Consider the following 26,521-nt stretch of genomic DNA (forward strand, 5'->3'; position numbering starts at 1 on the left):
AAGACCCTGTCTTTAAAAAAAAGTTCAAGGTGAAGCAGCAAACGCTGATGTAGAAGCTGCAGCAAGTTATCCAGAAGATCTAGCTGAGATAACTGATGAAGGTGGCTACACTAAACCACTAAACAACAAATAGCCTTTTTTTTTTTTTTTGAGATGGAGTTTTGCTATTGTTGCGCAGGCTGGAGTGCAATGGTGCGATCTTGGTTCACAGCAACCTCTGCCTCCCAGATTCAAGTGATTCTCCTGCCTCAGCCTCCTGAGTAGCTGGGATTACAGACATGCGCCACCACACCTCGTTAATTTTTATATTTTTAGTAGAGACAGGGTTTAGCCATGTTGGTCAGGCTAGTCTTGAACTCCTGACCTCAGGTGATCCACCCGCCTCGGCCTCCCAAAGTGCTGGGATTACAAGTGTGAACCACCGCGCCTGGCCAAAACAGACTTTCATAGTTAGTGAGAAGTCTATCCCTGGTGCAATTCTCTCACTCAACACAACAATCAACACAGAATACTTCTGTGACCAAATGTAGGAGGTGTCTCCCCACACACCACGCAAGCAAACAGTTCTGCAGTAGACACCAGCTGGGTGTCCTCCAATTCAATTCTGACACAGTCTACCTGGAAATAACATCAGATCCCATAGGTTGAGGGGTAGGTCCCACAAGACCAGTCTCTTCCCACCGGTCTTAAGTCTAGGTTTTTGGAACTTCTGACCAACTGGCTTCACACTGGGGTTCCAATGACCCCCTCGTTGGGTTTGATTTGCTGGAGTGACTCACAGAACTTGGGAAACACTTCCACTTACTGGTTTACGATAAAGGATATTACAAGTGATACCTATAAAGAGATGTATGGGGAGAAGGGACACAGAGCTTCCATGTCTCCTCCCTGGGCATGTCACTCTCCAGGAACCTCCATGTGTTCAGCTATCCAGAAGATCTCTGAACCCATTTCTGGATTTTTATGGAAGCCTCATCATCTAGGCATGATTGATTATATCATTGGCCATTGGTGATCAGCTTAACTGTAACACTTTCCCTCCTCTCCAAGGTTTGGGAGGATTACAATGGGGCTGAAAGTCCCAACAATTTTTTTTCTTTTTTTTTTTGAGACGGAATCTTACTCTCCATTGCCTAGGCTGGAGGGCAGTGTTGTGATCTCAGCTCACTGCAACCTCCGTCTCCTGGGTTCAAGCGATTCTCCTGCCTCAGCCTCCCGAGTAGCTGGGATTACAGGTGGGTGCCACCAAGCCTGGTTAATTTCTGTATTTTTAGTAGAGACGGAGTCTCGCTATGTTAGCCAGGCTGGTCTCGAACTCCTGACCTCAAGTGATCTGCCCACCTTGGCCTCCCAAAGTGCTGGGATTATAGGCGTGAGCCACTGTGTCTGACCTTCAACTCTTTAATCCTGCCTTGGTGTTTCTGGTGACCAGCCCTCATCCTGAAGCTACCTAGGGGCTACCAGCCATCAATCAACTCATTAACACAGGAAAGATAATACGTTGGAGATTCTAAAGCTTTTAGGAGTCGTATGTCACAAAACAAGATTACGACCAAATATATATTTCGCAATATCACATAGTCTTTTTTAAAATTTAAACAAAATTGATAGAGATGGGATCTTGCTAGGTTGGCCAGGTTGGTCTTGAACTCAGCCTCAAGCAATCCTCCTATCTCAGCCTCCCAAAATACTAGGGTTACAGGCATGAGCCAGTGTGCCCAGCCCATAGTCTTATTTTTAAAAATAGCCACAGCCACTGGGTGTGGTGGCTCACACCTGTAATCCCAGCACTTTGGGAGGCCAAGGCAGGCGGATCACCTGAGGTCAGGAGTTCGAGACCAGCCTGACCAACATGGAGAAACCCTGTCTCTACTAAAAATACAAAATTAGCCAGGCATGGTGGCACATGCCTGTAATCCCACCTACTTGGGAGGCTGGGGCAGGAGAATCACTTGAACCCAGGAGGTGGAGGTTCAGTGAGCTGAGATCGGGCCATGGCACTCCCGTATGGGCAACAAGAGTGAAACTCTATCTCAAAAAAAAAAAAAATTCTACAGTGGTGGCTCATGCCTGTAATCCCAGCACTTTGGGAAGCCGAGGCTGGTGGATCACCTGAGGTCAGGAGTTTGAGACCAGCCTGGCCAACATGGTGAAACCCCGTCTCTACTAAAAATACAAAAATGTTACCCGGGCATGGTGGTGGGCGCCTGTAATCCCAGCTACTTGGGAGGCTGAGGCAGGAGAATTCCTTGTACCCGGGAAGCGGAGAGTGCAGTGAGCCGAGATCACGCCACTGCACTCCAGCCTGAGCAACAAGAGCGAGACTGTTTCCAAAAAAAAAAGAAAAAAAAATTGCCACAGCCACACCAGCCTTCTGCAACCACCACACCACCCTAGTGAGTCTGTGGCCTTCAACATGGAGGCAAAACTATCAGCAAAAAGATTACGACCCACTGAAGTCTCAGAGAATCATCAGCATTATTTAGCAGAGGTGTGTTTTTTCATTAAGGTACGTACTTTTTTTAGACATAATGCTATTGCAACTTAATAGACTACAGTATATTATAAACCTTTATATGCACTAGGAAACCAAAAATTCATGTGACTCACTTTATTGTGATATGTGCTTTATTGTAGTGGTCTGGAAGCAAATCTGCAATATCTCCCAGGTATGCCTGTATTAACAATTATTATTTCAGATGAGAAAATGGAGATCCAAGAGAATTAAGAAACATGCCTGCTTAGTGGGAGAGCTAAGTCAGTCCAAGGCCAAAGCCCATGCCTTCACTGACCATTTGGCTCTAGTGCCTTCCAACCTGAGGAGAGACTGGAAGAGTGCAGAGCTGCATGAAAGGGACTACAAGAAAGTTAATGGTATGTCAGGGTCACATGATGGAGGTTTCATAACCCAAGGTGGAAAGTTTAGATTTAAAGTGATAAGAAATAAGTAATCTGGGGCCAAGCACGGCGGCTCACACCTGTAATATCAGCACTTTGGGAGGCCGAGGTGGGGGGATCACAAGGTCAGGAGATCGAGACCAGCCTGGCTAACACAGTGAAACCCTGTCTCTACTAAAAATACAAAAAATTGGCCGGGCACGGTGGCTCACGCCTATAATCCCAGCTCTCAGGGAGGCAGAGGCGGGAGGATAGCTTGAGCCCAGGAGTTCAAGACCTGCCTGGGTAATATAGCGAGACCCCGTTCTCCACAAAGAGGAAAAAAAAAAAAAAGACAAAAATACAAAAAATTAGCCAGGTGTGGTTGCAGGCACCTGTAGTCCCAGCTACTGGGGAGGCTTAGGCAGGAGAATGGTGTGAATCCAGGAGGCGGAGGTTGCAGCGAGCCGAGATGGCGCCACTGCACTCCAGCCTGGGCAATAGAGCGAGATTCGGTCTCAAAAAAAAAAAAAAAGGAATAAGTAATCTGGCCAGGCACGGTCGCTCATGCCTGTAATCCCAGTCCTTTGGGAGGCTAAGGCCGGTGGATCACGTGAGGTCAGGAGTTTGACACCAGGCTGAGCAACATGGTGAAACCCCATCTCTACTAAAAGAATACAAAAAAAAAAAAAAAAAAATTAGCTGCGTATGGTGTCGCACGCCTGTAATGCCAGTTACTCAAGAGGCTGAGACAGGAGAATCACTTGAACCTGGGAGGCAGAGGTTGCAGTGAGCCGAGATCATGCCACTGAACTCCAGCCTGGGTGACAGAGCAAGACTCCATTTCAAAAAAAGAAATAAATAATCTTTGTTAACATGCAATACTGAATTTTTTTTATTGTACTTTAAGTTCTAGGGTACATGTGCACAATGTGCAGGTTTGTTACATATGTATACGTGTGCCATGTTGGTGTGCTGCACCCATTAACTCGACATTTATGTTAGGTATATCTCCTAATGCTATCCCTCCCCTCTCCCACCACCCCACAACAGGCCCCGGTGTGTGATGTTCCCCTTCCTGTGTCCAAGTGTTCTCATTGTTCAATTCCCACCTATGAGTGAGAACATGCGGTGTTTGGTTTTCTGTTCTTGCAATAGTTTGCTGAGAATGATGGTTTCCAGCTTCATCCATGTCCCTACAAAGGACACGAACTTATCCTTTTTTATGGCTGCATAGTATTCCATGGTGTATATGTGCCACATTTTCTTAATCCAGTCTATCATTGATAGACATTTGGGTTGGTTCCAAGTCTTTGCTATTGTGAATAGTGCTGCAATAAACATATGTGTGCATGTGTCTTTATAGCAGCATGATTTGTAATCCTTTGGGTATATAACCAGTAATGGAATGGCTGAGTCAAATGGTATTTCTAGTTCTAGCTCCTTGAGGAATTGCCACACTGTCTTCCACAATGGTTGAACTAGTTTACAGTCCCACCAACAGTGTAAAAGTGTTCATATTTCTCCGCATCCTCTCCAGCACCTGTTGTTTCCTGACTTTTAATGATCGCCATTCTAACGGTTGTGAAATGGTATCTCATTGTGGTTTTGATTTGCATTTCTCTGATGGCCAGTGATGATGAGCACTTTTTCACGTGTCTGTTGGCTGCATAAATATCTTCTTTTTAGAAGTGTCTGTTCATACCCTTTGCCCACTTTTTTTTTTTTTTTTTTTTTTGAGACGGAGTCTCGCTCTGTCACCCAGGCTGGAGTGCAGTGGCCGGACCTCAGCTCACTGCAAGCTCCGCCTCCCGGGTTCACGCCATTCTCCTGCCTCAGCCTCCCGAGTAGCTGGGACTACAAGCGCCCGCCACCTCTCCCGGCTAGTTTTTTGTATTTTTTAGTAGAGACGGGGTTTCACCGTGTTAGCCAGGATGGTCTCGATCTCCTGACCTCGTGATCCGCCCGTCTCGGCCTCCCAAAGTGCTGGGATTACAGGCTTGAGCCACCGCGCCCGGCCTTGCCCACTTTTTGATGTGGTTGTTTGTTATTTTTCTTGTAAATTTGTTTTGAGTTCTTTGTAGATTCTGGATATTAGCCTTTTGTCAGATGAGTAGATTGCAAAAATTTTCTCCCATTCTGTAGGTTGCCTGTTCACTCTGATAGTAGTTTCTTTTGCTGTGCAGAAGCTCTTTAGTTTAATTAGATCCCTTTGTCAATTTTGGCTTTTTTTGCCATTGCTTTTGGTGTTTTAGACATGAAGTCCTTGCCCATGCCTATGTCCTGAATGGTATTGCCTAGGTTTTCTTCTAGTGTTTTTATGGTTTTAGGTCTAACATTTAAGTCTTTAATCCATCTTGAATTAATTTTTGTATAAGGTGTAAGAAAGGGATCCAGTTTCAGCTTTCTGCATATGGTTAGCCAGTTTTCCCAGCACCATTTATTAAATAGGGAATCCTTTCCCCATTTCTTGTTTTTGTCAGGTTTGTCAAAGATCAGATGGTTGTAGATGTATGGTATTATTTCTGAGGGCTCTGTTCTGTTCCTTTGGTCTATATCTCTGTTTTGGTACCAGTACCATGCTGTTTTGGTTACTGTAGCCTTGTAGTATAGTTTGAAGTCAGGTAGCATGACGCCTCCAGCTTTGCTCTTTTGGGTTAGGATTGCCTTGGCAATGCGGGCTCTTTTTTGGTTCCATATGAACTTTAAAGTAGTTTTTTCCAATTCTGTGAAGAAAGTCATTGGTAGCTTGATGGGGATGGCATTGAATCTATAAATTACCTTGGGAAGTATGGCCATTTTCACAATACTGATTCTTCCTATCCATGGGCATGGAATGTTCTTCCATTTGTTTGTGTCCTCTTTTATTTCATTGAGCAGTGGTTTGTAGTTCTACTTGAAGAGGTCCTTCACATGGCTTGTAAGTCGGATTCCTAGGTATTTTATTCTCTTTGAAGCAATTGTGAATGGGAGTCCACTCATGATTTGGCTTTCTGTTTGTCTGTTATTTGTGTATAAGAATGCTTGTGATTTTTGCACATTGATTTTGTATCCTGAGACTTTGCTGAAGTTGCTTATCAGCTTAAGGAGATTTTGGGCTGAGACAATGGGGTTTTCTAAATATACAATCATGTCATCTGCAAACAGGGACAATTTGACTTCCTGTTTTCCTAATTGAATACCCTTTATTTCTTTCTCCTGCCTGATTGCCCTGGCCAGAACTTCCAACACTATGTTGAATAGGAGTGGTGAATAGGCATCCCTGTCTTGTGCCAGTTTTCAAAGGGAATGCTTCCAGTTTTTGCCCATTCAGTATGCTGTTGGCTGTGGGTTTGTCATAAATAGCTCTTATTATTTTGAAATACGTCCCATTAATACCTAATTTATTGAGAGATTTTAGCATGAAGGGCTGTTGAATTTTGTCGAAGGCCTTTTCTGCATTTATTGAGATAATCATGTGGTTTTTGTCTTTGGTTCTGTTGATATGCTGGATTACATTTATTGATTTGCGTATGTTGAACCAGCCTTGCATCCCAGGGATGAAGCCCACTTGGTCATGGTGGATACACTTTTTGATGTGCTGCTGGATTCGGTTTGCCAGTATTTTATTGAGGATTTTTGCATCAATGTTCATCAGGGATATTGGTCTAAAATTCTCTTTTCTTGCTGTGTCTCTGCCAGGCTTTGATATCAGGATGATGCTGGCCTCATAAAATGAGTTAGGGAGGACTCCCTCTTTTTCTACTGCTTGTAATAGTTTCAGAAGGAATGGTACCAGCTCCTCCTTGTACCTCTGGTAGAATTCGGCTGTGAATCCGTCTGGTCCTGGACTTTTTTTGGTTGGTAGGCTATTAATTGTTGCCTCAATTTCAGAGCCTGTTATTGGTCTATTCAGGGATTCAACTTGTTCCTGGTTTAGTCTTGGGAGGGTATATGTGTCCAGGAATTTATCCATTTCTTCTAGATTTTCTAGTTTATTTGCGTAGATGTGTTTATTGTATTCTCTGACGGTCGTTTGTATTTCTGTGGGATAGGTGGTGATATCCCCTTTATCATTTTTTATTATGCAATATTGAATTGTTTAAAGGGCTATCAATAATGGAGTCTCACTCTCCATTGCCCAGGCTGGAGTGCAGTGGCTTGATCTTGGCTCATTGCAACCTCTGCCTCCCGGGTTCAAGTGATTGTCCTGCCTCAGCCTCCCGAGTAGCTGGGATTACAGGCACGTACTACCACGCCTGGGTAATTTTTGTATTTTCAGTACAGACGGGGTTTCACCGTGTTGGCCAGACTGGTCTTGAACTCCTGACCTCAGGTGATCCGCCTGCCTCGGCCTCCCAAAGTGCTGGGATAGGCATGAGCCACTGTACCCGGCCAATAATTTTTTCTTGAAGCTTAGTGGCTCAAAGTAGTTGAAGCCTAAATGGAATTCATTTGGAGACAGTTATTAAAATGAGAACAAATAGCAAATTAGAAAATGTTACTAAATTCAACCCATTATTTTGTTTGTATACCTAATACCCTTGAATGTTCTATCATGATAAAAAAGGCTGACGGACAATTGTGAAAGCAAATGTAAGATTTTTCTAACCACTGATCGTTTAAAAAACATTTGTACAAACCGGTTACGTATTTCAGGCTATTGAAAACACAAAGACTTCTTAATTATTTCAAATTATCATGAGTATTTTATATTCATTTAAAGCTATTTTATATTCACTTAAAGTGGCCTTGGAACCCTGGGACAATAAAAGCTTGTGGAAGGCAGTGTATTTTTTCCATGTTAACATACAGATACGCACAAAATCTACCATTTATGGCCAGTATAATGATGGATTTGGAGGCAGACGTCAAAATTACTTGAGTTGTTTTTCTAATGTTGGGAGGTCAGTGATACAGTGGTGCGATCTCAGCTCACTGCAATCTCTGCCTTCTGGATTCGAATGATTCTCCTGCCTCTGCTTTCCAAGTAGCTGGGATTACAGGCGCCCATCACTAATCTTTGTACTTTTAGTAGAGAAGGGGTTTCACCGCATTGGCTAGACTGGTCTCGAACTCCTGACCTCAGGTGATCTGCCTGCCTCATCCTGCCAAAGTGCTGGGATTACAGACGTGAGCAACTGTGCCCAGCCAAGACTTGGCTTTCTGAAGGGTCATTACAAAAATCAACTTTCAAAAGGCAGATTAATTGGAGAAAAGGCATACAATTTATTTATCGTGTATTACGGGAGCCTTCAGAATGAAGATCCATCCAGATGTAGTGGCTCATGCCTGTAATCTCAGCTCTTTGGACTCAGCACTTTGGGAGGCTGAGGCTGGAGGATTGCTTGAGGCCAGGAGCTCAAGATCAGCCTGGGCAACATATTGAGACCCCGTCTCTATAGAAGAAAAAATTAGCCAGGCATGGTGGCACATTTCTGTAGTCCCAGCTATTGGGGGAGTGGGAGAGTGCTGAGGTGGGAAGATAGCTTGAACCCAGGAGATGGAGGCTACAGTGAGCCATGATTGCAACACTGCACTCCAGCCTGGGTAACAGAAGGCCAGACACAGTGGCTCATGCCTGTAATCCCAGCACTTTGGGAGGCCGAGGCTGGCAGATCACCTAAGGTCAGGAGTTCAAGACCAGCTTAGCCAACATGGCTAAACCCTGTCTCTACAAAATACAAAATACAAAATACAAAAATTAGCTGGGCATGGTGGCATATGCCTGTAATCCCAGCTACTCAGGATACTGAGGCAGGAGAATCACTTGAATCCAGGAGGTGGAGGTTGCAGTGAGCCGAGATTGCACCACTACACTCCAGCCTGGGTGATAGAATAAAACTCTGTCAAAAAAAAAAAAAAAAAAAAGAAGAAGAAGAAGAAGACGCAAAGCACAAAGACACAGGGGAAATTGTCCATTTTTATGCTTAGGCTCAACAAAGTATGGGCAGCCATGTAGAAATATGATTGGACTGGCCGGGCACGGTGGCTCACGCCTGTAATTCCAGCACTTTGGGAGGCTGAGGCGGGCGGATCATGAGGTCAGGAGATCAAGACCATCCTGGCTAACATGGTGAAACCCTGTCTCTACTAAAAATATAAAAAATTAGCCAGGCGCCGTGGCCGGCGCCTGTAGTCCCAGCTACTCAGGAGGCTGAGGCAGGAGAATGGCGTGAACTCAGGAGGCGGAGCGTGCAGTGAGCCGAGATGGCGCTACTGCACTCCAGCCTGGGCGACAGAGCGAGACTCTGTCTCAAAAAAAAAAAAAAAAGAAAAGAAAAGAAAAAGAAATGTAATATACTTGTTAAGTTTTTTTTCTGCATACAAAAAATATACATTATTAATACTTGTGCCAGGCCACAGGACAATAGAACTTATTTCCTCAGGGTATATATCTGTAGTTCAGCTTTCTCTCTCTCTTTTTTTTTTTCGAGACAGGGTCTCATTCTGTCCCCCAAACTGGAGTGCAGTGGCACAATCTCGGCTCACTGCAGCCTCCGCCTCCCGGTTTCATGCAATTCTCTCGCCTCAGCCTCTCAAGTAGCTGGGATTACAGGTGCCTGCCACCACGCCTGGCTAATTTTTGTATTTTTAGTAGAGACTGGGTTTACCATGTTGGCCAGGCTGGTCTCGAACTGCTGACCTCACGTGATCCACCCACTTCGGCCTCCCGAAGTGCTGGGATTACAGGCCTGAGCCACTGCGGGCTGCCCTGTAGTTCCGTTTTCTGAATGAAAAAGCAAAATACATGCTCCCTCCTGCGCTCATCCCCTATGTCCCGCTGGGCTCGTTTTAGGTCTTTGCTGGCATTCAAGTTTGGGAAGTGTCTCTCCACCAGTTTCTATTATCAATCTCTACTATTTTATAGTTCAATTCAGTATCTCATCGGAAACGTTTAAACTTTAACCTTGACAGGCTTTCTTAATCCAGGACAAAGGTTACTTAAAAGGGAGGAAAGGAATTTGTTCGGAGCCTAGCACACTTGGCCTCCTTCAATCAAGTTTAGAGAATAGTGACCCCTGGTGGCCAGTGAGGGAATTCAGAGGAGGCCAGAGGCCGGCACTTTCTGTTAAAAATGTTTTTTATTCGCCACACGTCCAGGGTAAACTCGCGAGGGGATCCTGCCTCTTCCAGACGGTTCCACACGGGACCTCTAGGAGCTCAAAGGACCCTGGGCCCTCCGGAGTCGCCTCTTCTTGCAGCCCGTTGCTAAGTGGCGCCGCAGGGAACAGCCCAGGTCCCATCACGTGGCCCTGCAGGGTTTTGCCCCACGGGGCCACGCCCTGCCAGGCCGGGCCCCACTCCTCCCTTCTCCTCAGCGCGGAACCTCGGCCGCCAGCGCCCGGCCGCCTAGACGTTGGCGGAGGTCAAAGCCGCAACGGTCCCGGCACGATGTGGAGGGCGGCCCGGGCAGCGCTCCGAGCCTCTGGGGTCCCCCTCCAGACCTGGAGGCCGATATTCACATCGTCCCTTTTCTCCCAAAAGGCCGCGACCCTGACAGTCACGCCCAAGACTGGGATGGCCGACAAGCGCCCGGATGTGAAAGCAGAAGGCTTGGGCTCCGGGGAGCGGGTGACCCTGAGGGTGTCGGGCGTCCGCCACCGAGGCTGCCTCTTCCACTCCCTCGTCCACTACGAGGTGGACAGCGGCGAGGGGCTGGCCCTGGCCAGGGACCTGGCTCCGGGCGGCGACTTCACGGGCGTGGGGCCCATGGGGCTTCTGTGGAGCCTCATGCCGGCCGCTTCGAAGGATCCCTGCCTCAGTCGAATGCCGAGGGCAGCCTTGAAAAACCCCCTCAAAGTGGAGGTGACCGTCCACCTAACGCCGCTGCAGTAGGCGGCGCCGCTGGATCCAGCGCTTGCCTCGGCCCAGGTGCAGCGCTGGTTCTCCACCCCCCAGCTGCGCCGCGCGCCTGCGGGGGGTCTTCCTGCTGCCATCAGGTTCGGGGCCCTTTTCCGCGGAGTGCCTGGCAGCACAGTGAGGGAATCGACTGGCTGGTATAGGAAAGCTGGCTTGCTTTGCTAGCTGGTTTGTCATCTGAAAACAAAGCGAGCTCCTTAATCCCTTATTTTGTCTCCTAGACATCAAGTGGAACATTAAATGGTGGCTAGGATCTAAATTTCATCTGCTCATGCACCTTTCTTCTGCCAGCTGCTCACCCGCCAGAGTCCTAGTGCTGCATACGCTATTCCTTAGGAGCATACACCCTGCGTGTTTGCTATATTAAGCATAAGATTGCTGCAAAATTTCTAGCATTAAATGCTTTTGTTTGCTTACAGCAGTCTCAACCTCCTGAGCCCAAGCGATCCTCTCACCTCAGCCTTCAGAGTAGAGTATCTGGGACAGCAGGCATGTGCCACCCAGGTAAATTATTTATTTATTTATTTATTTTTGAGACGGAATTTCACTCTGTCGCCCAGGCTGGAGCGCAGTGGCGTGATCTCGGCTTACTGCAAGCTCTGCCTTACGGCTTCACGCCATTCTCCTGCCTCAGCCTCCCGAGTAGCTGGGACTACAGGCGCCCGCCACCACACCCAGCTAATTTTTTGTATTTTTAGTAGAGACGGGGTTTCCCTACGTTGCCCAGGCTGGTCTTGAACTCATGGGCTCCAGCGATCCTCCCACCTTAGCCTCCCCAAGTGTTGGGGAGCCACCACACCCAGCCATCTTTCTTTTTAAAATTCTTATTTTTTTAGAGACTAGGTCTTGCTCTGTCACACAGGCTGGAGTGCAATGGCACCATGGTAGCTTATTACAGCCTCGAACTTCTGGGCTCAAGTGATCCTTCCACCTCATCTTCTCAAAATGCTGGGATTACAGGCATACATGGCCTCATTTTAACCTTTTAGTTTTTTTAGAGATGAGGTCTTGCTATGCTGCCCAGACTGGTCTTGAATTCCTGGCTTGAAGCAGTCCTCCCACCTCAGCTTCTCAAAGTACTGGGATTACAGACACACACAACTGAGCCTGGCTTTTTAAAAATTATTATTATTATTTTAGACAGGGTCTCAGTCTGTCACCCTGGCTAGAGTGCAGTGGCGCTGTCATGGCTCACTGCAACCTCCCCTCCGGGGCTGAAGTGATTCTCCCACCTCAGCCTCCCAAGTAGCTGGGACTACAGGATCTCACCACCCAGCCCAACCACTTTTACTTTAATTGGAATAACAAAGGAATATATCTGAAAAATACCAGGAAACAACTGGCCGATAAATTCTTCTCTTGGAATAGTGAAGGAATAACACATCCCCAATACGAATATTGAAAGAGAAATAATAGACCAACATTAGGAGGATATTAGATTGATAGTTTAGTATCTCTTCACACATGTAGTTCACTTTATAGTACACCTTCATTAGGCCTTTAAAATAGTTTAATCCCTGTTGAATTATGGATTTTGGTGACTCTGACTGTATCTTAAATTTATTGAGAAATCAAAAGGCCCTTTAAATTTGGATGTCTGGGTTTCTTTTTGTTTTTTGATTCTTTGTTTTTTGGTTTTTTTTTTTTTTTTTTTTTTTTGAGACGGAGTCTGGCTCTGTTGCCCAGGCTGGAGTGCAGTGGCTGGATCTCAGCTCACTGCAAGCCCCGCCTCCCGGGTTCACGCCATTCTCCTGCCTCAGCCTCCCGAGTAGCTGGGAGTACAGGCGCCCGCCACCTCGCCCGGCTAATTTTTTTTGTATTTTAGTAGAGATGGGGTTTCACCGTGTTAGCCAGGATGGTCTCGATTTCCTGACCTCGTGATCCGCCCGTCTCGGCCTCCCAAAGTGCTGGGATTACAGGCTTGAGCCACCGCGCCCGGCCGATTCTTTGTTTTTTGAGACGTAGTCTCACTCTGTCGCTAAGGCTAGAGTGCAGCGGCCCGATCTCAGCTCACTGCAACCTCCGCCTCCCAGGTTCAAGTGGTTTTCCCACCTCAGCCTCCTGACTAGCTGGGATCACAGGCATGCACCACGACAACCAGCTAGTTTTTTGTATTTTTAGTAGAGATGGGTTTTTGGGGTTTCACCACAATGACCAGGCTGGTCTCCAACACCCGACCTCAAATGATCGGCTCACCTCAGCCTCCCAAAGTGCTGGGATTACAGGCATGAACCACTGCACCTGGCTTTAAAAATCTCATTCTAAAAACCAGACATCCAGCTGGGCGCGGTGGCTCACGCCTGTAATCTCAGCACTTTGAGAGGCTGAGGCGGGCAGATCACCTGAGGTCAGGAGTTTGAGACCAGCCTGGCCAACATGTAGTGAAACCCCATCTCTACTAAAAAATACAAAAATTAGCTGGGCGTGGTGGCACACGCCTGTAGTCTCAGCTGCTTGGGAAGCTGAGGCAGGAGAATTGCTTGAACCTGGCAGGCGAAGGTTGTAGTGAGCTGAGATTATGCCACTGCACCTAAGCCTGGGCAACAGAGCAAGACTCCGCCTCTCAAACAAACAAACGAACAAACAATAGCAGACATCTGGCCAGCACAGTGGCTTACCCCTGTAATCCCAGCACTTTGGGAGGCTGAGGTGGGTGGATCACCTGAGGTCAGGAGTTCGAGACCAGCCTGGCCAACATGGCAGAAACCTTGTCTCTACAAAAATTAGCAGGGTGCGGTAGGGTACAAGAATTGCTTGAGCCCAGGAGGTGTGGAGGTTGCAATGAGTCCAGACCATGCATGCCACTGCACTCCAGCCTGGCCTATGGGAGTGAAACCCTGTCTCAAAAAAGAAAAAAAAAAAAAAAAAAGAAGGAGATTTTTATTCTTACATAACTCAAAGCCTGCATAACTATTTGCTTAGACTTATCAGGACTTGTACTTCAAACCAAAATACCTTCCACATATTTGATGCGATTTTTCTTTCTTTCTTTTCTCTTTTTCATTTACCATGGTTAACTCACAGGAAAAAAAAATATTTTTACATTTATAGCTTCAAAATAGCTCAAATAAATGTCTATTTCAACCACAATAATAAATCCATTTCCACCAAAGCAGATGTTTTCTTTTCAAAGTGAGTAGGTAGTTTTTTTTTTAAATAAGATAAATTATATGATCAAATTTTTATTTAGAAAATGTTGGCTAGGTACTATAGTCCATTAAATGTTCTGTCATCTAGCCCAAGATTCATTCCCTTTCCTGGGTTATAGGTGATGGTCCTTTTCCTGGTCTCATTGATATATTTGGTGATGGAGGATTAAGTGAATCTTGAGCAAGTCTCCTGGCTTGTTGAGGTTTTGCTACTCTGCTTTGCCATTTTTTGGCTATGAAGATCTACCTCCAGTCGTGAAAGACTTAAATTTAGATTACTTTGAAGAGGCAGTTAAATTTGTGCAAAGTCACCCAAAGGTGAGTGGTATGAGAGAAATGAATGAATTACTCCAGAAGAGAGTGAATAATGCAAGTGTTACTAATGGGTTGGAAAATATATGTAACAAATACCTGTTGAATTAATAAATAAATACTAGAGTTGTCTGATAACTTCATAAAAGACTTTCTGGCCAGGCACGGTGGCTCACACCTGTAATCCCAGCACTTTGGGCGGCCAAGGCAGGCGGATCATCTGAGGTCGGGAGTTCAAGACCAGCCTGACCAACATGGAGAAACCCCATCTCCACTAAAAATACAAAATTAGCCGACTTGGTGGTACATGCCTGTAATCCCAGCTATTTGGGAGGCTGAGGCAGGAGAATCGCTTGAACCTGGGAGGCAGAGGTTGCGGTGAGCCCAGATTGCGCCATTGCACTCCAGCCTGGGCAACGAGCGAAACTCCGTCTCAAAAAAAGAAAGACTCTCCTTTATTGAGGACTTTGGTGATCCCATTAACAATTATGCTTCATTTTTCCTTTGTCTCTTTCCGTGTTTGCCTTCTTTTTCTTCAATCTGCAGGTCAAAGGTCCAAACATTGGAGTGATTGGCTCAGGCAAAGGGGCAGAGTTGGCATTTTCCATGGCTAGCTTTCTCCCAAATATAGCTGTGGTCATGACCATCAATGGCTGCATCTCAAACACAGCTACGCCCTACCTGTGGTAGCTTGATCCTGCCAGGACTGCCTTTTAACCTAGACAGAATCTTTGCCACTGATTCAGGAGTATACGGTTAAAGAAGCACTGGAAGACCCCTTGGACAAGCCTACCAAAAAAGCTGTATCCCTCTTGAAAAAGCCAATGCTGGCTGGGCGCAGTGGCTCACGTCTGTAATCCCAGTACTTTGGGAGGCCGAGGTGGGTGGATTACCTGAGGTCAGGAGTTCGAGACCAGCCTGGCCAACATGGTGAAACCCTTTCTCTACTAAAAATACAAAAATTAGCCAGACATGGTGGCACATGCCTGTAATCCCAGCTACTCGGGAGGCTGAGGCAGGAGAATTGCTTGAGCCCAGGAGGCGGAGGTTGCAGTGAGATGAGATCGTGCCACTGCACTCCAGCCTGGCCTACAGTGCGAAACTCTGTCTCAAACAAACAAACAAGAAAGAAAGAAAGAGCCAATGCCCATTTCCTTTTTATTGTTGGAGAGGATGACAGGCGTTGGAAGAGCTCTGTTTATACTGACATAGCCGTGAAGTGTCTCAAAACATGGGAAGACAAATTTTACTCTTTTAAGCTAGTCCAGTGCTGGCCACAAAATAGATTCCTCCTTATAGTCCTTTTTTCTCTGTAGCTCTGGATCCCGTATTAAGGGTACCTAATTTGGGAGGGGGGCAGCTCAAAGCTCATGCTATTGCTCAGATTGAGTCTTGGAAGATCTTGGAGTTTTTGCACTTAGGGTAAAGGCTAACTAGACAATTAAATGTATTATTTATTTATTTAAGTGGCAGGGGTCTTGCTCTGTTGCCCAGGCTGGTCTTGAACTCCTGGCCTCAAGCAATCCTCCCCCCTCACCCTTCCAAAGTGCTAGGATTACAGGCATGTGCAGCCTTGCTGGGCTAGACACTTAAATTTAGTTATGCTTCAGAGCAAATCCAGAGACAGACTGAATATTTTTATCAAAAAATGACTGAGATCTGAACTTCTCATGGTCATCTGCAAGCTTTTAAAAGAAATAAAAATGCTAAATTCAAGTTCATCATAGACTGCAGTTTTGGAACTATCCATATTTCTCCATGTTTGGTTTGTTTGAGCTTTAACTCAAGGTAATTGCTAACTGAAAGCCAGCTTTCAAGCTGCTACTTACCCATCTTTCCCACCTACTCTTCCTGCCACCTTCTGTACCTCCAAAGATCTAAAAAGCCAGTGTATGACTATTAGTTTGCTATATCTGTCCCCGAAGTTTTAGATTTTTTTTCCCTCCCTCCCTCCCTCCCTCCCTCCCTTCCTCCCTTCCTCCCCTCCTTCTTTCCTTCCTTCCTTGATAGAGTCTCCCTCTGTCACCCAGGCTGGAGTGCAGTGGCTTGATCTTGGCTCACTGAAACCTCCACCTCCCGAGTTCAAGTGGTGCCTCCCACCACGCCCGGCTAATTTTTGTATTTTAGTAGAGATGGGTTTTCACCATGTTGGCCAGGCTGACTCAAATGATCTCAAGTGATCCTGACCTCAAGTGATCCACCCACCTCGGCCTCCCAAAGTGCTGGGATTACAGGTATGAGCCATCGCGCCCAGCCGTTTTAGGTATGTTTTGACCAGGGGTGAATACATACACAGAGGCCCCTGGTTTTGTGATGAGGAACCATTTGGTTATGACAATTTTCTCATAATAGTCAGAGACTAGAGTGAATTCTACAGGATGACTCAGAGGCTAGTTGGTGGTAGACTGAAGTCACAGAATATTTTCTGCTGTTAATCAGATTTTGATATGTGTCTAGCTGCACCCTGTTCCAGGATCTTTACAGAAAGCTGGGAACTCTAAGATATTTATCTTTAGAATGGCAACTAATTACTGAGAAACACTTGCTTTGATTCTCCAAAATTCCCTTATCTTGGTATAGTTTTAAAAACTTTCCTTCATGCTTTTGTTTAAAATTATATTTTAAAACAGGCAGGTTCCAGGTTCTAGTTGCAAATTGATAATTACACATGTAGACAATGTAATTATCTGAGGGAAAGACAGAGTTTATCCCTTCCACCTTCTCCACCAAAAACTTAATTACAGTTTGTGGATGAGCTTTAACTTGTTAGAATTATCTTAGATGAAGTTCTGAGTTTTTATTCTAAACACTTAAAATGTATGGAATTGAAACATGTTAAAAGTTCTGGTCCTCATTATAATTTAGTTTTAGTTTTGCAGTTGCCATTTGTTTTTACGTATTTGAAGGGAAAGGTACCAATATCAATTATTAGACTTTGATTTTGGTTGATCAGTAATCTTGTGCTTATGACCGGTTTGCAGCTGGGCACGGTGGCTCACACAGGTAATCCCAGCACTTTGGGAGGTTGAGGCGGGCAGATCACTTGAGCTCAGCAGTTCAAAACCAGCCTGGGGATGATGGCAAACCTTGTCTCTACCAAAAATACAAAAAATTAGCCAGGCGTGGTGGCACACTTCTATGGTTCCAGCTACTTGAGGGGCTGAGGTGGCAGGATCGCTCGAACCTGGGAGGCCAAGGTTGCAGTGAACCGTGATTGGTCTACTGTATTCCAGCCTGGGTAATAGAGTGAGACTCTTATCTAAAAAAAAAAAAAAAAAAAAAAAAAACCAGTTGCGAGGGATCTTCTTGGCAGAGGTTGAAGAGTTGTTGCCCTAATTTATAGTATTATTAAATAGTTTCCCCCAAAATTAACATTATTTTTAAAATCGAATACAAGTTTCAATTATTAACATCAAGAAAAAATACAGGCTTTGGTGAGGTGGTTTAGGCCTGTAATCCCAGCACTTTGGGAGGCCAAGGTGGGAGGACTGCTTGAGCTCAGGAGTTCAAAACCAGCCTGGACAACATAGCAAGACCCCTGTCTCTACAAAAAAAAATTTAAAATTTAGCTGGGGGTGGTAACACATGCCTATAGTCCTAGCTATTTGGGAGGCTGAGGCAGGAGGATCATCTGAGCCTGAGGGATTGAGGCTACAGTGAGCTGTGATTACAGCACTACACTGCAGCCTATCTACCCTGGGCAACCAAGTGAGACACTGTCTCCAGAAAATGAAAAAAAGGTGTGTGTGTGTGTGTGTGTGTGTGTGTGTATAAACTCATACACACCACTTCTTGAATTCAGGGTTTTTTGTGTAAGATTTTTGTTTCTTCTTTTTTGAGTCTGAGTCTCGCTTTTGTCACCCAGGCTGGAGTGCAGTGGCGTGATCTTGGCTCACTGCGACCTCCATCTCTCGGGTTCAAGCAATTCTCTTGCCTCAGCCTCCTGAGTGCTGGAACTATGGCATGCACTACTATGCCCAGCTAATTTTTGTATTTTTAGTAGAGATGGGGTTTCACCATGTTGGCCGGGCTGGTCTCAAATTCCTGACCTCCAGTGATCCACCTGCCTTGGTCTCCCAAAGTGCTGGGATTATAGGCAGGAGCCACCACACCTGGCCCTTGTGTAAGATTTTAAAAAGAGGTTTATTGTTGCCCAGGCTGCAATGCAGTGCATGAGCCATCATGCCTGGTCAAGGTTTATTTTATTTTATTTTTATTATTTATTTATTTATTTATTTTTTTGAGACAGAGTCTCGCTCTGTTGCCCGGGCTGGAATGCAGTGGCATGATCATAGCTCACTGCAACCTTGACCTCCCAGGCTCAAGTGATTCTTCCACTTCAGCCTCCTGAGTAGCTGGTACTACAGGCTCACGCCACCATGCGCAGCTAATTTTTCTTTCTTTTTTTTTTTTTCGTTAAATATGGGGTCTCGCTATGTTACTCCGCCTGGTCTTGAACTCCCACTCTCAAGCCATCCTCCTGCCTTGGCCTCCCAAAGTGCTGGGATTACAGGTATGAGCCACTGCACCCAGTCAGCCAATTCTAATTTGAATTGATAAACCTCTCTAGTATATAAACAACCTTAAGAATTAGTGCCTATCCTAGGGTTTAAGTTCTTTTTTTAAATTTTAAGATATGTAACTTTTAGCTATTTTGCTTAATCTCTAACTCATTTCTTAAATGTGACAATTTTTTCTTCTCTTTTGTTTGGCCCACATTTTTGTTTAAAAATTAAGGATTTCTTTGTTTTGTTTTGAGACAGGTTCTCGTTCTGTCGCATGTTCTGTCGTTCAGTGGCACAACCTTGGCTCATGGCAACCTCTGCCTTCCGGGTTCAGGCAATTCTCCTGCCTCAGCCTCTCGAGTAGCTGGGATTACAGGCACGCGCCACCATACCTGGCTAATTTTGTATTTTTAGTAGAGACAGGGTTTCTCCATGTTGGTCAGGCTGGTCTGGAACTCCCAGCCTCAGGTGATCTGCCTGCCTCGGCTTCCCAAAGTGCTGGGATTACAGGCATGTGCCACCGCGCCTGGCCTTCAATACTATTTTTAAACTTTCTTTCAACTTATTTTATCCAGGCCTGAAATAAGAGCAAGCAGACCCACACGTTCTCTGGTGAACAGGTTTTGGAATCTATTTTGTCATTTTGTAGGATATGAAAGAACAAAAGAAGGGTCCAAGTTATATAATTATTTTATTTTCTGTGTGAATGTTTTTAACCTTTGAGAATCTGGAACTCAAAATGTTCTTTATGTGAAGTGTACCAATATTTTGAAACCTATCCAATAGTCCCATAGACAGTTTTTTGTTTTTTTTTAAATAAACATAGAAATTGACCCTTCCGGTTTTAAAGCTTAAAATTTAGGTACCCCCCAGACCTCTCAGAAAGTATCAAAGAACGTAAACTCACCAGATCACTACATATGAATTTTGGTGTACCACCACTCAGTCCACAGCAAACATTAAACCCTCATAATATCCTTTTAGATAAAGGTTTATCTGTGTCTGTGTACTATGTATAGCTTTTCCAATATTTTTTGTTTTTTTTTTGTTTTAGAGACAGGGTCTGACTCTGTTGCCCAGGGTAGAGTGTAATGGCACAATTATAACTCATTTCAGCCTCAAACTCCTCAAATGATCCTCTTGCTTCAGCCGCCCCAGCAGCTGAGGCTATCAGTGTGTACCACAACGCCTGGCTAATTTTTATTTTTTATAGAGCCAGGGTCTTGTTATGTTGCCTAGGCTGGTCTCGAACTCCTGGGTTCAAGGGATCTTTTTACTTTGGCCTCCCAAATTTCTGGGATTACAGGCATGAACAAACTGCACCAGGCCACTATGTATAATTTTAAAAGAAAATCGTACCAACTATTTTGTTTGGTAACTTCTATTTTTACTTAAAATATGACTATCTTTGGATGTGAATAGATGCCTTTCAGCAAGTCATTGGTACTTTTTTAGTGGAAGAACATTATTGCATTGGATGTTCAATACTACTAACCAATTTTCTCTCTTTCTTTCTTTCTTTTTTTTTTTTTTTTTGTTTGTTTTGAGACGGCGTGTCACTCTTGTTGCCCAGACTGGAGTGCAGTGGCGCGATCTCGGCTCACTGCAACGTCTGCCCCTCGGGTTCAAGCAATTTTCGTGGCTCAGGCTCCGGAATTGCTGGGACTACAGGCGCGTGCCACCACACCCGGCTAATTTTTGTATTTTTAGTAGAGACGGGGTTTCACCATGTTGGCCAGGCTGGTCTCAAGTGATCAAGTGATCCTCCCGCCTCAGCCTCCTAAAGTGCTGGGATTACAGGCGTGAGCCACCAGTCCCAGTCACCAATTCTCTTTTGTTGATAATTGAGTTTTTCTTTTTTCTTTTTTTTTGCTATTAAAGCTTTGAACATACATCTCTGTGCTCAGGATAAAGTCCTAGATGTGGAACTGCTGGACCACAAAGGGTGCAAAAGTTTTTGAACAGCCAACAGCCTTCCAGAAAGGCTGTATCAATTATAAACAGCAGCGTATTTGTGTGTTCCTACTTCTCCATACCCCTATCAACTCTATGAATTATTATTATTGTTAATTTTTAGCTCATTTGGTAGGTGGGGGAAAAAAGACACCTTGGTGATTAAAACCCACAATTTGTGATATTTAAAATGTGGAACAGAGCTTTTAGCTGCCTCTGGCTCCCTGGAGGATCCGGGGTAAAGAAATATAAAATCGGTGGAGTTTGGCTCTGGTATTCTCGGTGGGACGGAGGGATAAATTACGGCAAGCCGTTTATTTTCCCTCCTCCGGAAAAGGGTGGGAAAGGCCATCGGTAGGGGAAAGGAATTAAAAACATTATTTTATGAAAAGGGCAGTTGTTAGGGGGACGTTTTAAGGTCTTTAACTTTAGGCGGGCGAGTCACTACAGATCAGCTGAAACTGCTTTCGGTCCTGACCACTCTGTGCGCGGTTAAGCCCTAGAGCAGCAAAAGGGCAGCCAGCAACAGCCGGACGGGAGGACCCCGGCGGCCGCCACGCAGTCCCACAATGCCCCGCTCGCACCACCCTGAGGGCGGAGAGAAAGGACCGCTGCCGGGCATGGGGCTTCGGCGGAGAGCGCCGAGAAGTGCGCACGCGCACTGACCCCGCGGGCCCTAGCAACCAGAGCAGTGACAGTAGCAACCGCCGGAATGGTGAGTACCTTTCGGGCCGCGTAGCCAAAGCTGAGAGAAGATTGGGAGTGGAAAAGGGTGACTGTGGAGTGTCGAGGGTCTGGGGGTCCTTGAACAGCGGAAGGGAGCCGGTAGCTGACGCTAGCTCTGTGGAGTCAGGGGCCCCGGGCGAAAGAGAAGCCCTGGCCGGGGGTGGTCTGGGGTGAGGGCGGCCTGGGGTGAGGGCGGCCTGGGGTGGATGGGAGGTTGGGTTAAGGTGGAGGGACTCTGACAGGAGAAAAGGGAGGGCGAAGAGCAGGAAATTCTCCAAAAAGAGCGTATTGGAGTGGGAAGGGTGATGGGAAGGAGAGTGTGAAGATATCTCTTTACATATCAGTAATTTTAATGACCCCCCCGTCGAGATGCAGGGAGGGACTGGTTACCAGAGGGTTCTGTATAACAGGGATTGCAGCAGTATTCGTAACCTGTGATGTACCCAGGTTGCCTTCTGAATGACTACGAGTGCAATTATTAGGTAACGCTGTAAAACACACTCTGGTGGATGTATTAGAGCACTGATTCTCAAATTTCAGTATGCATAAGTATGGGCTTGTTGGAATGCAGATTATGAATTTTTAATATGATTGGGGGTTTCAGGAATGTGCATTTCGACAACACACCTCAAGTGATTATAAAATTGGGGGGCATCCCACCACACTGAGAAATGCTGTTACCTTAGGTTTGAAATCTACCAGCTGTCTATCCAATCAGAGCTCTTTATGAAGTAATGGTTTTACCTAGAGATGCTCCTCAACTCTTACTTGAAGTGTTCACTCTCTTGCTTACATACTTGGTAGTTCTAACTAGTCATTTCAAAAGGATTACAGACAGAGCTATTGAGCAAAGTATGTGATGTCCTACTGGATAGAGATGTTTATGAAGAAGCAGCATAATTACTTGTCTTCTTTTTGTGATTCCAGTGCTATATTAGTGGGCAGAAATTGAGCCCAAGAGATGAAAATGATGAGGAAGTCATGCCTGCCCTCAACAGATTAAATACCACTCTTTAAAAAGTAGTTTCCCCCTCTGCTTTCCTTACTTTGTTCCCCAAGCAGTTAGCTGAAAGCCACTGCCAAGGAAAGTTGAAAGTTCTGGAACCTGGGTTTATATTCAGGTGAAGAAAGCCTCAGACCTAAATATTTATGAAAGTATGAGCCATAGTGATTGTTGAAAATCTTCAAATAGAGAATCAGAACGAGTACAGTTATAAGTCACTTAATGATGACAGGGATACATTCTAAGAAACATATCATTGGCAGTTTTGCCTTGCAAACTTCATAGAATATGCCTACAAAAACCAGATGGTGTAGGCTATTGCTCCTAGGCTACAAACTTTTATAGCATCTTACTGTACTGAATACTGTAGGCCATTGAAACAATGTATTTGTGTATTTAAACATAGAAAAGCCTCCAGAGTGCAGTGGCTCACGCTTGTAATCCCAGAACTTTGGGAGGCTGAGGCTGGCAGATCACCTGAGGTCAGGAGTTCAAGACCCACCGGGCCAACATGGTGAAACTCCGCCTCTTCTAAAAATACAAAAATTAGCTGGGTGTCGTGGTACGCCTATAATCCCAGCTACTCAGGAGGCTGAGGCATGAGAATCACTTGAACATGGGAGGTGGAGGTTGCAGTGAGCTGAGATTGCACCACTGCACTCCAGCCTGGGCAACAGAGCAAGACCCTGTCTCAAACAAACAAACAAACAAACATAGAAAAGTTACAGTAAAAATACAGTATTACAGTCTTATGTGACCACTGTCTTATATGTTGGCAGCTTTCCCTCTTTTTCTGGTTTCTGAAACAACTTGTTACAGGGAATACCCTTGAAAGCTTAGTAGAACTCACTTGCAGAAGTGTCTAGGCTTGCAGTATTAGGGGAGGAGGATAAGGGTAAATCTATCATTTTAATATTTTAAATAGTGTTGATCTATTCAAATTTTCTTGATTCTTATGACAGTTTTGACACTTTTATGTTTTTTATAGAAATGCATACCTTGTCTAGGTTTTAAACCTTATTGCCATATGTTTGCTTATGATATTTATTTTTTATTTTGGAGATGGAGTCTTGCTCTGTCGCTCAGGCTGGAGTGCAATGGCACAGTCTCGGCTCACTGCAACCTCCACCTCCTGGGTTTAAACACTTCTTCTGCCTCAGCCACCCAAGTAGCTGGGACTACAGGTGCACACCACCATGCCCAGCTAATTTTTGTATTTTTTGTAGAGATGGGGTTTCCCAATGTTGGCCAGCCTGGTCTCAAACTCCTGACCTCAAGTGATCTACCTGCCTCAGCCTCCCAAAGTGCTGGGATTACAAGCATGAGCCACTGTGCCCAGCAATGATATTTTATTTTTAAAGTCTCTGTGGTGTCTGTAGTTATTTCTCTGTATTCTGCCTCTTTTTCTGTGTGTGTGTATGTGTGTGGTTTTTGTTTGTTTCATTTTTGAGACAAGATCTCGCTTTGTCACCCAGGCTGGAGTGCAGTGGCACCATTTAGGCTCATGCAGCCCTGACCTCCCAGGCTCAAGTGATCCTCCTGGCTTAGCCCCTGCCCAGTTCCCCAGCCCCCCAGTAGCTGGAACTGCCAGTGCCTGCCACTATGCCTGACTAATATTGGGTTTTTTTGTAGAGACAGGGTCTTGCTATGTTGTCCAGGTTATATATATTTTTTGAGACAGGGTCTTGCTCTGTTGCCCAGGATAGAGTATAGTGGTGTGATCTCGGCTCACTGAAGCCTCCCTCCCTGGGTCAAGTGATCTTCCCACCTCAGCCCCCTGAGTAGCTGGCACCACAGTCATACGCCACCTTGCCCAGTGCCACCACGCCCTAATTTTTGTTTATTTTTTGTAGAGACAAAGTCTCACTGCCTTGCCCAGGCTGGTCTCGAACTCCTGGGCTCAAGCAGTCCTCCCACTTTAGCCTCCCAAAGCGCTGGGATTACAGACATGAACCACCATGCCTGGCTCATTCTATATTTTCAGTTTATATTGCTCTCTTTTTTGCTCAATCAGGCTTGCCAGGGATTTAAGAACCAACTTTTAGTTTTGTTAGTTATTTTATCCCCACATTCTGTTTTCCATTGACTTTTTCCTTTGTATTTCCTTCTACCTTCTTTGGGTTTGTAATGATGTACTTTTCCAAATGTGTGAACACCTAGCTCATTTGTTTTCTATCTCTTATTTTCTGACAAGTGTATTTGAATCTGTAAGTTTCCTTCTTAGTGTTATATTCCCCAGATTTTGGCTTTTTTTCTTTTATTATTTTATCATTTTCTTTTTAACCCAAGGGTTACTTATTACTATGTCTTTACTTTCTAGACATAATGGTATATATTTGTGAACAAAAATTCTCTCAAAAGGAAAAGGGAGGGAAGAAACCTTATTTCAATGAACAGTTTACATATGGCTACATGCAGCCTTAGGTTTAGAAGGAAGGTGTGTTCCAGAGAATAAAAGGAGGGCTTGAGTTTTATAGCCAAAGTTCCCACCTTCTCAATCAGGTCTGTTTATGCAAATGAAGGATTCAAACTCATTCAGGTCTGGCTCGTTGATACAGCTGGGCCTTGATTGGTTGAGGCAAGTGAACTGATTGGTTGATTCAGGTGAGTTCTGATTGGTTAGTTCATATGAACTCTGGAAGTCCCAAAGTTGAACAGAGGTGTGTTTTTGGGGGGGACTCAGAATATGCATATGACCTCTAGTAAGCAAATGGCTGCTTGACTCTAATTAATTTGATTTAATCTAATTTAATTTTTTCAGAGACAGGCTTGCCCTGTTGCCCAGGCTGGAGTGTGGTGGTGCCATCATACCTCACTGTAACCTTGAACTCTTGGGTTCAATTGATCATCCCACCTCAGCCTCCCAAGTAGCTAGGACTATAGGCATGCACCACCGTGCCAGACTAATTTTTTTTGTTTGTTTGTTTTGTAGAGGTGGAGTCTCTGTATGTTGCCCAGGTTGGTATTGAACTCCTGGCCTCAGGTGATCCTCCCACCTTGGCCTCCCAAAGTGCTGGGATTATAGGTGTGAGACACTGTGCCTAGCTTAGGCCCTGTTTTAAATTTAGGCCCAGTTAACTACTCAGGATTTGTCTTGAAGAATTGATTCTTTCAGGTTCACATTTGTTCACATAGTTTAAAAACTTTTCTTTTGTTATTCTTTGGGGTTCTTTTTTAAAAAAAGAGCACCAGGCTGGGTGCGGTGGCTCAAGCCTGTAATCCCAGCACTTTGGGAGGCCGAGACGGGCGGATCACGAGGTCAGGAGATCGAGACCATCCTGGCTAACACGGTGAAACCCCGTCTCTACTAAAAAAAATACAAAAAACTAGCCGGGCGAGGTGGCGGGCGCCTGTAGTCCCAGCTACTCGGGAGGCTGAGGCAGGAGAATGGCGTGAACCCAGGAGGCGGAGCTTGCAGTGAGCTGAGATCTGGCCACTGCACTCCAGCCTGGGCGACAGAGCGAGACTCCGTCTCAAAAAAAAAAAAAAAAAGAGCACCAGCAATAAATCATTAAGGATATCTTCCGTTGGGTACCTTTAGAGTTTTAAATATATTAAATTGAATCTAAGCTGCTATTAATTATAAGGTGCAACATTATTTTGTTTTACTAAGAAAAAAATGGTTTGAACTGAACTATGACAAATATTTTATTATTTAAAATTTTTATTTTGGGCCGGGCGCGGTGGCTCAAGCCTGTAATCCCAGCACTTTGGGAGGCCGAGACGGGCGGATCACGAGGTCAGGAGATCGAGACCATCCTGGCTAACACGGTGAAACCCCGTCTCTACTAAAAAATACAAAAAAAAAACTAGCCGGGCGAGGTGGCGGGTGCCTGTAGTCCCAGCTACTTGGGAGGCTGAGGCAGGAGAATGGCGTAAACCCGGGAGGCGGAGCTTGCAGTGAGCTGAGATCCGGCCACTGCACTCCAGCCTGGACCACAAAGCGAGACTCCGTCTCAAAAAAAAAAAAAAAAAAAAAAAAAAAAAAAAAAAAAAAAAAAAAAAAAATTTTTATTTTGTACTTATTGATAGAGTTCTTTTAAATGTATGTAGACATACAGATTTTTATCCTATCCTTTATCCTCATCCTTTGCAAACATAAAAAGGAATATATGATAAGAAATAAAGTGGTTAATATTTTTCTAAAATTTCAC

At 45.0% G+C, this 26,521-nt stretch overlaps 1 protein-coding gene and 1 long non-coding RNA gene across 5 annotated transcripts in view; both read left to right on the forward strand.

Annotated features, from left to right (window-relative positions):
- Window positions 1–11,109: 11,109 nt before the first annotated feature.
- LOC141407306 (uncharacterized) lies at window positions 11,110–15,901 on the forward strand. The gene is made up of 2 exons (XR_012415934.1): window positions 11,110–11,223; window positions 14,727–15,901. It is a non-coding gene; the product is annotated as an uncharacterized lncRNA (long non-coding RNA).
- Window positions 15,902–21,296: 5,395 nt separating this feature from the next.
- DNAL1 (dynein axonemal light chain 1) overlaps window positions 21,297–26,521 on the forward strand; it is a 51,176-nt gene continuing 45,951 nt past the window's right edge. For 2 of the 4 annotated variants that reach the window (XM_005561725.4, XM_073997755.1), the window contains exon 1: window positions 21,297–21,353. In XM_005561725.4, coding sequence (XP_005561782.1) covers window positions 21,351–21,353 — 3 coding nt within the window. In that variant the 5' untranslated portion in view covers window positions 21,297–21,350. Of the gene's footprint in view, window positions 21,354–21,773; window positions 21,847–26,521 lie in introns of those variants that run through there. The other 2 variants (XM_045396706.3, XM_073997756.1) reach the window with 1 other exon arrangement.

Source organism: Macaca fascicularis, chromosome 7, assembly GCF_037993035.2.
Source record: "Macaca fascicularis isolate 582-1 chromosome 7, T2T-MFA8v1.1".
Classification (NCBI taxonomy): Eukaryota; Metazoa; Chordata; class Mammalia; order Primates; family Cercopithecidae; genus Macaca; species Macaca fascicularis.